The following is an 11,198-nucleotide window of genomic DNA, read 5'->3' as shown; positions in this document are numbered from 1 at the left end:
AAATAAAACTACAAACCATAATACAAAACATATTACAATATTAGCATTCTCTCTATTCCCTTGTATGTGTAACGTTCTAAAATGGTAATCATTTCTTAAGTAACAAAGAAAGAAAATAAATCACTCTCTTTCTTCATATTTTTCGCTATTCCTTTGGCACCAGGAAAGTGTCTTACTATGTTTTTTTGCTGAAGTTCGTCCGAACGGCGATCGTAGGGTCTTATTGGTCCATATACTCTCGCCATCCTTGTCAATCAAAAACACACTATCGTCCGAATTTACCTCCATCCGAGTCTCATGACTTGGTTCTTCAGCCTCAAACTCATCGTACACTTCATCATCATTCCTCAATATTTCATCCTCATCTTCTGAGCATGAATCTTCATACTCAATATTATTGCTGTCTTTCTAGTTCTGCTCTGATTTCTTCAGGTGTACAAAAACGTGGATTGAACATTTTGAACACCTAGGGGCAAACCAAATATGTTACACCTATGTACTTGAGTCAGATCAAACAGAAAAGAATAAGGCAAATAGATGCGATATTCATTCACCAAATGAAACTGGACATGATACTTTCTGAGTACTGACCAATTTGTGAGGTAGTACATTACTGTGACTGTTTCTTTTCGAAAATAAAGATGTTTAAATACGTACATTTTGTTGAGTACACTCTGTTTTCACAATAGATTGTGAATAAAACTAAGAATGTTAAAAAAAAGTACTCACTCACTTCATTACGAAGTTCAGAACATACACAACAACGTTGGTCGGTCTCTTACCATATACTATAATGTTGGGTGGGTTCTCACCCAAAGAGAATAAAAATTGAAAATCGAGAAATAAAGAGAAACAAACTACATACCTTCATCTGCAAAGGCTGTAGCTCGACTGATTATGAGGGTACTGAAATGGGGAAGGTGATGTTGGGGCTTAAGCAGCTTAAAAAATAAAGGGCTTGGGTATGGTTCCACTCATACGTGGTTCTTACTCGGTTAAAGACCATTCAATTTTACATAGATTTACCAAGTTTAATCAAAATCGTACATGGCTTTTCTGAGTAAATCCTTTAAAAAGTATAAAATCAAGGATTTTGTATTAAGTGGCACATTCGAGTAATCGATTTTAACAATAACGTTGCTGTCACATCTCAAGCATACATATCTCTTGAATGGTTCAATTTCTACAAGAGCTACATTTTCTACTACAAAAAAAAAATAATAAAAAATTTCATAGTTTTTTTCGATGGCATTTTCTTTCTTATCTTCTTAGTGATCTATTTTTATATTTTTTAATAGAAATTTCTAGTTTTTACGGTACATCAATTAATACAAATATGATTACAGGGTTGTGAGGAAATACCTAAAAATTCGAAATATCTTAATATACTAAAAGCCTTAATAACTCAAAAATCACCAAACTTTATGATAAAAAGTCATAACTTTTTAAAAAGCCAACTGTCTTCATAATTAGAACTTTAAATTTTTCAATAAAACAGAAATTTATTTATTTATTATATTCAATTTAATTATTAAGCATGGCTTTAACAGTACTATTTACAAAAAATTTAACTACTTTACTTAAATTGATTTGAATGACAAATGGTTCTTTTCATGTTCCTGTACATATCTCAAATTGCCTACTTTATTCCAGTAAAACACAAAAAAGATTAATATAATTAATTACACTATGAAGTTACGCCCACTCTAGCACTAAGTTACGCTCACTTTCTCCAAATCAATCAGTTTTAGCTAGGATCCCCTGCTAAGCTCTAAGTATCTTCTCTCGGATCTCATATTTCTTACTTTCTACATTTCCCATTCTCCATATTTCTTCTTCTCCCTTGTTCATATTTACATACGTTTTAATCTTAATTTAACCAATTTTTTTGCACTTATCTATATAACAAAAAAAAGGTTTTTTAATTTTACTCATACATATGATTTGTTACCAATTATATCATACATTCATTACTCATATATATGTTGATACTCACTCTGTCATTTAACATATAAGTCACTTAACGATTGTATCATATATTTCATATTGTTCAATATGTTGATTCAAATTGTTTTTCAGTTTTTTTAGACACTACTTACATATCTTATCTTATACATATCTTCTTACCTCTATAATATTATATTTCATCGTCCACTGTTAGCAATCTGCTACTCTCACTGTTATCAATTAACTATTTTGTACTATTCAATTCAATAATTCCAAATATGTTATTATACTATTTCTTTTCAGTTTTATGTCTCTCTGAAAGGTTGTTTTTCTGTGTTTTTGTTCTATAGCCCTAATGAAGACCTGAAACTCAGGTCGAAACGTCGGCATGAATAAATAGTTTTTTGTTTATGTTCTTTTTTGTTGAACCTCCCCCCCCTAACCATCTTTTCCAATTATTAATCTACGGTATCTACGCCTCATTAAGGATAATTTTAGATTATCTAAATATGGTCTAGTACGTTCAGGCCCGGCCGGTTGCACAAATTTCCAATAAAACTAAGATTTGTAATACTTAACATTTCTCCAAGAGTTTAGTAAAACTCCGGTAACTTAGTGACCTGTTTCTGGTCTACAGGTTTGTTAACTGGTTACCAAGGTTACCTGAAACTGAGATAACTGCAACCGGCCCAAAGTCATTATAATTATATATTTTTAAAACATGGATCCATATCTTACGGATTTTATTTTCCTCAACAGAAGACAACTTCACTGAACCTAGGTTTCATGATAAAAAGATTTTGAGTGAGGAGAAATATCATGACGGAAGAATCAAATGGGATACGGTAAGTATATATATTTTTCTCTTGCATAGTGATCTAGTTAACAAAGTATATAGTCTATGCAATATATGTGTGTATTATATAAACATATATAAATATAGTATATGCATGAGCAACAATTTATGTTTTTAGTAGAGTGATATGTGTATATAAAAAATATATATATATTTTTTAAATTATTTATTGATTACTGTATAAAATATATACAAGTTGTTACGGCGGGTAGGGGTTCAAAAAGGAACCTTTACCAGCCCAGCCATGAAAAGTAGTGAAAAGAAAAGAAATGAATAGCCCAGTTTTGTTATTTGTGTATTTTTGAATAAGTGAACATAATAAAAGGAACACAAAATATAAAAAGTAAAAAAAAAAGAATGCAAACTTAAAACTATTACAAAAATTATATGAATTGAAGAAAAGAGAGAAGAAAAAAAAGTCTTATATCACCGGTGATTGATGGGCCCCGGTTGTGGTTGTTGTCCTAATTGGATGTTCACGTGGAGGTAGATCGACAAAACGACGTACGTCCGCCCGCCTTGTCCTCTTGGAAGATGTGCCGAAGTAGTAGATGACAGAGATGGCCAGGACGCTGGCAACTACGAGTGCGTAGTGAGGAGACAATGGAGAAGATATGTGTATGCATTTTTTTTTTAAGTTTGTTCCACCGGGTACTATTCCAGTAGATACGAAGGAGTATGTAAGTCCGGAGGTTCCTACGATAGGATAAAAGGAAGAGGAAAGAGGCGGTGATCAGCAGGGAACAAGCGTGAAATGAGATTCTTCATATTAAAAAATATGTAGGAAGAATATACTGAATATCTTAAATTAATTTAAGTGAAAGTATAAAAGAATATATATAGTCATATTAAATATAGTAAAAAAATATATAAATATACATAACACCCAATATGGACGTCCCCATATACAATATATCTAGAAAAAAAACGTGCATATAAAAATTAAAATAGAAAAAGTAAAAATATTAAGTTAAAATAAATAAATAAATATGTTAAGCTAAAAGAACGAGTAATAAATATAAAATTGCATAGATATATATGAAATAATGAAGATACATAATGTACAATAAATGCATGCTCTCCGAGACATCACCATCATTCTCAGCCACCCTGCATGTGATGGTGGAGTTCCCAGGGAGTCCATAATTATCCCTTCTGCCATTTTTGCTTCGACCTTGATATCAACACCGAGTTCCTCAATGAAACTCCTTGTTGTGCTTGGTATAGTTCCACGAGCTCCGAATGAAAGGCCTCTCAAGTAGAAGTCTCTTTCCCCAAAGCTCTCACGAAACTTTTCCTTAAGAAAGGAAGGGATAAATTTATTGTGAATTTCCTTTTCTTTTTTTTTCTATCTACTTTATTTGCCTGGTCAGGGTCATTACATTCATATCTTACTGTGGGATCCAGAATGATTGCTGAATTACCGGTCTTGGGGTAAGCGACAATATCGGCATATCGCGTGAATCCCGCCAAATCTATGCTTTAGACCTCGTCGAAGCAGGCAGAATCCCTTTCTCTAAGGAGCTTCATCATTTCATGTGCTGGTGTTTCAGACTCTCTGTTGAAATCAGCAAGTTCGGCTGAACAATAGAACATGGACTGGAACAGGGCACCGAGTATATTGGACAGTCGCTGAACAATGGACCAATGCTGTAAAGGAGCCTCCTATTGGCAGCGAATTAAGCCAATACCTCCTCGGAGCGTAGTTAGCGCCGTGGAGGAGTTCGCAGTAAATCCTATAATAGTCTTGACACTCCTGCGAATGATGGTGTCGATTTGCCCTCCATTATCTCTGGACTTAGCTTTGTGTGAGGAGCAGTTTGGAAAAGGTAAGACCCGGGAACACATATTGGTTGACCTTTTACTCAGGCTTAAACAAGCAAGAGACGACTAGCTTGTTCAGATTTTCATTCAACCTAGTTACCGAATCTTCGTTGAACTGTAGCTAGCTCGGGAATGTGCATCCTAAATATCTAATGGTCTCACCTTTTTCAATTGTCTGGATGCTATCTTCATTTTCAAGAGAGAGCTCTCCTTTATTCATAACGAAGCCCATGCTTTTTCGAGGATTGAAAGCCAACCCAATCTCCTTAAATGTCCTCTGCTGGCAGTCGATGATTCTTTTCGTAGCATCTTTGTCGCACACTGAAACCGGCTAGTCATCCGCGAACCCTGTGAGGACCACACATCTTTAGTCACTATCGAGGTTATAACCGAATCTATTTGCAAAGTCTTGCTCGCACATGTCGCGGTACAGATGGCCTATGTCCAGGTTAATAACGATAAGGGTCCGCCTTGGGGTACTTTACACAGCACCCTGATTGGGCTTGTAGAGTGGGCCCCTGTGTTGATTCTAATGCTTTCGTTGAGAGGAGAGCCGAAATCACGTTTTTAAGAGTGGCACATCCCTCGCTTCAAGTGAACTCACGATATCGTTATGGCCAATTCAAAAGCACATACAATGTCGAGAAACACCACCGCACATCCAATTTTCTTATTTTGTGCATCTTTTAAAATGACATTAACGATTCTCGCGCAGTATATATAATCCCAGTGCAATGGCTGAAACCACTTATCGTCTGCCATCCTTGCCTCTCTGAATAACACTGACATGTGGATGTCTCTTTGTTTACCGAGCATTTGTACAAACCTCCGATTCGTGGTGAACGGCCAACATGTGGATCCACCTTAAGGTGTATATATACTTACTACCCGCCGCCACAGAACAATGTTAATCTTTATTTGAAAAACTTCAACCTAAAATATAGGGTAAAGGAAGATCCCTTGTGGCATCCAAACTTTTGGATATAGAATTTTTCATTGAGTTTGAAATATCCAAGTTTTTGCCACTTATTTATTAAAATTATTTATTTATTAAGTATTGATATTTATAAGTTAGAAGAAGTACGTGGTAGGAACTGCTATAAAAAATTGTCGTGTATTGTAACCTAACCTGTAACTAAGGGAGAAAGAAGTGTGCATGGACAGACATTTTCCCTTTTGAAAGGCGGTTTATATAGTCCTTTTTTTTGTTTTTTAGTTTTTGTGCTAGCTTCCATTAACTTATATTTATATTTATATTGTAATATGTGATCAGGTAATTTCTTTTAGCGTATTGAACAAGAAGATTCCGAGGAAGATGAAAGAATTGTTCGCCAAATATGCGCAATAAAATATAATACGATTATAATAATTGCTTTTGTGTCCCTTTGGTGTTCTTCTTCCTTATTAGGACACGTCGAAAGGATGTCGGGAACTGTGGTATTTTGCATTTATATTTTTTAAATAGTAAACTTCCTAATTTATTTTATTTATTTGGAGGGCTGACGAGGGATGACTTTTGAAATGTTTCAATGATCAAATATATTCAAGACAGCGAGTTAAGTATTTGAATCAAACAATAAATTATTATTTCAAATCTTTTTTTCTTTCCGAAAATTCCTTGTTGAGATTCATGTATATAATTTGAAATAGTCATGTTTAAAATGGAGGAAATTTGTAATTTAGCTCTACCTGACCTTAACCACTCAAGTGATCAGTCACGCTTCCATTTGGCCACTCCCCTTCCTAGTCACGTGATCGTTGGTTCACGGTTTTTTTTTATGTCAAGTGACCCTTCTATTATCCCTACTTCTCTCTAATTAGCCAATCTCAGTAAATCCTTCATCAAATGTGCCCCTTCCCATCTCCCTTCGCCAATCCTCATCCATTAAAAGACCGGTTCTGGTCCATAATCAATAATCATTTTTAGATTTTGGACCCTAGCCTCAACCCAACCTTGACGCCTCTTAGCCTCACCCATTCCTGACCATTCTGACCTACCAAATACGCTATGCTAATTTTTAATATGTACCCCTAATCCTTAAAGCTCAATACTTATCTTTGATTTCCTATGGTAATCCTTAAGTAGTAGATGAAGTTTGGGGCTTCTAGGACACTTGTTTCAATCAGAGGCCATCATTTGGTCACAGACAATGGAGGAAATTTGAATTTAGCCCGACTTGACCTTAACCACTAAAGTGATCAGTCCCTTGTCCATTTGGCCACTCCCCTTCCTAGTCACGTGATCGTTGTTTCATAGCCCTTTTATGTCATGTGACCTTTCTGTTATTTCTAATTATCTCTAATCAGCCAATTACAGCACCCCATGCCCTCAGCCGCCATTTTGTTTATCCCCACCATCTAGTGAAGGGACAGGTACCCACTTTTTATATTATAACCTCTCCCCCACCATTTTGTTTTTCCTTGCAACTTGAGAGGCTCGAGGCTTTAAAACCGGTGTAACCCACCACCATGCTTTTTGCTGTTTGAGAGGCTTAAGATTTAGGTAGGGGCTGAGTGTACCCTACCGCCATTTTGTTTTGTTTGCTCTTTAAGACACTTACGAGTTTGGTGGGGATGAGACTGCTCAGCCACCATTTTTGTATTTCGTTTGTTTACTACTTATTGATGAGTCAGGTACCCACCTTTTTTACTATAGCCAATCACGCGAACAAAACAACGCTAGCTTTGAACGGTCAGGCCCTAAAACATAAACAATGATAAGTATGACTTTTTATCTTCCTCATCTTTTAATCCTTTCGACTTAGAACTTTATTGTTATCTTCATCTCCATAAACATAACTCAATTCCTTTGTATGTTGTTAATTTTTAAGTGTGAACAATGTAATTACTTTGAACTGGTTAAAACTAAAACATAAACCTTGGTGTGTAGAGAATTATCTTCTAAACTCTTCAATGAATGTAAACAAGGCACTGTACAGGACCTTATATAATAACTTTATTTATTTATTTTATTTTTATACCAGATCGGCCTGGTGGACCTTACATGGTTGATATAACTTATATTATATATATTTTTTAACTTTGAAAAAGGGAAAAGAGAAAAAAAAAATAATGAATAATTTTATATTTATTAAAAATTTATAAAAGAATGTCCTGCAGCAGTCTGGGCTTCAGTCTTAGGGTTGAGGTTGGGTTTCCCAGGTTGTAGGTCACTGCTCCTTTAACTGTCGGCAACGGGGAGTGGAACTTCATGAACCGTTTTTTTGATATAATCCTCTATTGGCTCCATTTGTAATTCGTGATGCAATTGGCTATTTCTTATGAACCAAGGAGCATTAACTGCGATTCTTAGGACTTTATTTTGAAAAGATTGTAGTTTTTTCCTTTTCGTGAAGGATGCCGCTCCCCAGACTTCACAGCCGTACATCAGCAGTGGCCTGAGAATTGTTTTAAATATAAGAACAGTTGTTTCTGGTTTTAGTTTGGAATTTCTGTTTTGGATAGGATATAGCATTGCTAACCTTGCATAAGTTTGATGTTGATATGGTGATTCCAGGTAAGGCGGCGATCTAGGAGAATTCCCAGCAGGTATCTTACTGTTTCACTGGAAGGATTCCATTTCACATTTTTACCTTTGAGGATAAGATCTGGTGGGCGTAGAAGAGTAAAAACTTTTGAGTTGCATTTTTCAATGTTTAAGCTAATCACCCATTTAGTGAAATATTGTTCTAAATCATTAAGGTGACTTTGCAAAGTGTTTCTAGCTATTATTATGTTATCATGTTGAGCTGTACACAGCTGTAACGTCAGCGAACATAGCTATGGAGGTTCAAATTCCCTTTTTTACATTCATCGAAGAGATAAGACGATAAATCTCTACATATCATTGTTTACGTTTTAGATTTAACCAGTTCAAAGTACTTACATTGTTTACGCTTAAAAATTAACAACATGCAGGGGATTATAACTATATGCACTTTCAACGAAAAGATGGAGATAACAGTAAAGTTCAAAAGTCAAAAGGATTAAAATATAAGGGAGATAAAAAAAGTCTTACTTATCATTGTTTATGTTTTAGGGCCTGTCCATTCAAAGTTCGATCTTAGCGTTATGTCGTTCGCGAGACCCTCGTAATAGAATAATGGCCAGGCACACTTTGTCTCCACCAAAACTATAAGCCTCTTTAACAGCAGAAAAAACAAAATAACGGTTGGAAACAATCTGCCTCTACATTAAGTCTCTCAAATAGAAAAAAAAAAAGATGGCTGACTCGACCCCTTCTAAAACCTCAAGTATCTCAATTTGCATTAGAAACGAAATGGTGGAGGGTGGTTATAGTCTATATGATTGGTGCCTGACTCACCAATAAATGGTGGGAATAAACAAACAAATACAAATATGGTGGTTGGGCACACTCAGCCTCCAGCAAACCTGTAAATCTCTCAAAGAGCATAAAAATCAAAATGGCGGTGAGTCACCCTTAGCACAAAATCTTAAGCCACTCTAACAGAAAAAAAATGGGCGGTCGGGCACATCCAGTCCCTTTCAAAGTCTCAAGCCTATTAAGTTGATAAATAATTTGTCAAAAAAAATAAAATGGTGGGAGAGATTATAATGTAAAAATTGGGTACCTGACCCTTTAGTAGATGGTGGTTATAATAAAATGGTGGCTGAGGGTATGGTGTGCTGTGATTGGCTGATTAGAAAGAAGTAGGGATAATAGAAGGGTCACGTGACATAAAATATCCATGAACCACTGGTAACGTAATTAGGAAGGGGAGTGGCCAAATAGGACACGGGTCCACTTTAGTGTAGTTAAGGTTAGATTAGCTACACTAGAACACACATTTCCTCCATTGTTGATGACCAAATAACGGCCTCTGACTGTACAATGGTCACCTGATCAGTGGTTAAGGTCACGTCAAGATGAAGATTTAAATTCAAATCTCTCACCATATGTCACGTGCCAAATACTGGCTTATGATTGGCTGCGCCAAATAGTGTTCCAGGAGCCCCATAATTCGTCTAGTACTTAAAGATTAGCATTGAGTATTAGGGACGGTGATTCAAGACTGAGCCTGTCCGCCAACCCAAAGGTTGTGAGTTCGAGTCCCCGGCCCTATCCTGGATTTTTTCAAGCATATAATAATACAATACTCACTACTTACAGCCTCCCCCCCCCCCCGGGCATTTGTGAGGCCCGTTAGCCAATGGGTGGCACTGACAAAAATAGGCGTAGGAATGACGGAACCACCCTTATGAAAACCACGTCATGAAGCGTACCATGTACTTCCTAAGGCTTTGGACCTCCACGGTCTGTCGCGTCAATAATAATATATTAGGAGACGTAAGAAGGGTCAGCAGTGGTTAGGAAGGCGTGAGGCTAGGGTTCAAAGTCCAAAATTGATCATTAAATATGGTTAAATTATCTGTGTATTATGTGTACTTGTTATGTTCTGATTAACACAGAATTAATATTAATGAGTAAAAGTAAATAATAGAAGTAATATTAAGATTGTCAAATAAATACATTTCCTTAAATGGTTTTAGGAAAGAATGAGGATGTGTGGAATATTGGATTTCTATATATTATGCAGTTATATCATCCATTCTGTTATCGAGCAGTTAATACCTACCTTGATATTTTCACTTTTATTAAAGATTCCACTATATGGACCAGCACTTATTGAAAATATAGATTTTTTTTCAATTTTTGTGGGAATATCACTAATCAATCTTCATGCTACAGTTTATTATATTACATTGTCATCAATAATTAATAGTTGTAAGTATTTAAAGTTTATATTGTACATTAATTGAGACATTATGAACCAGGGTGGGCTATCCGATATTGTGAAAATTGAGTATTTTGTAGAGGTGTATCTGTCTAAATACCAAATATTCGGAAAGGACTTGTCCGAACTGAACGTGTCAAAAAGTACCCGGTCGCTGAGTCTGGGTAAGAAGAGGTGTCGGCCCTCTATAGTGAATCGGGAACTGTGAGTGGTTCAACTACACTGAGAAACCGTTGCTAAGGCGTCGCTAAGCAACTGGCCGAAGATCTGCATTTTAAAATCAGTTGTTGCTAAGTAACGGTGAAGTATAACTCAATATACACAGCCCTGCCGGCGTACGTCATGTGTTTGTTTAGGTATTTTTATTGTTAATTGTGACTATTATAGTACACTTGCAGACCCTGCCTGTGAATTAGTTCGATCTCTGGTTTAAATACATTTTTTTTTTTAAATACCATTTATTTATTGATAGATATTACAACAATCTGCCACACAGTTGTGAGCTATAGTTGAATGAATGATCACATTCATACTAAAATAAAATAAATCTCTCTTAAAATAAATACAAACAGAAGAATAAACAAAATGAACATTAAACTGTGTGTATGAAAAAAAAACTAACATAATGATAAAATAATATAATCTCTAGTCACATTTACACTCTTATATACAATATTTACACAATCAACCTGAGGATCCCTGAGCCCACTCTATTCCCCACATGTGAGGGGTAGAGCAGAGCCCAAAAGATCCCAGCGCTTCCCTCTCGCCGCATCACTGGTAGTGAGAAAGTGCGCTAAAGCCGCAAACAATCA

General features: G+C 35.8%; 1 protein-coding gene across 1 annotated transcript in view; it reads left to right on the top strand.

The window, feature by feature from the left end:
• Positions 1 to 2,706: 2,706 nt before the first annotated feature.
• LOC106680305 (phospholipid-transporting ATPase ABCA3) overlaps positions 2,707 to 11,198 on the top strand; it is a gene marked incomplete at its 5' end in the record, with an annotated part of 76,010 nt that continues 67,518 nt past the window's right edge. Inside the window, 2 exon segments of the mRNA XM_067049527.1 lie at positions 2,707 to 2,792; positions 10,139 to 10,373. Of these exon segments, the coding sequence (XP_066905628.1) occupies positions 2,707 to 2,792; positions 10,139 to 10,373 (321 nt within the window).

Source organism: Halyomorpha halys, unplaced genomic scaffold (assembly GCF_000696795.3).
Source record: "Halyomorpha halys isolate HHAL.00 unplaced genomic scaffold, Hhal_1.1 Scaffold253.1, whole genome shotgun sequence".
Classification (NCBI taxonomy): Eukaryota; Metazoa; Arthropoda; class Insecta; order Hemiptera; family Pentatomidae; genus Halyomorpha; species Halyomorpha halys.
The sequence above is the reverse complement of the archived record's forward strand: the minus strand, read 5'-3'. Positions and strand labels throughout refer to the sequence as shown.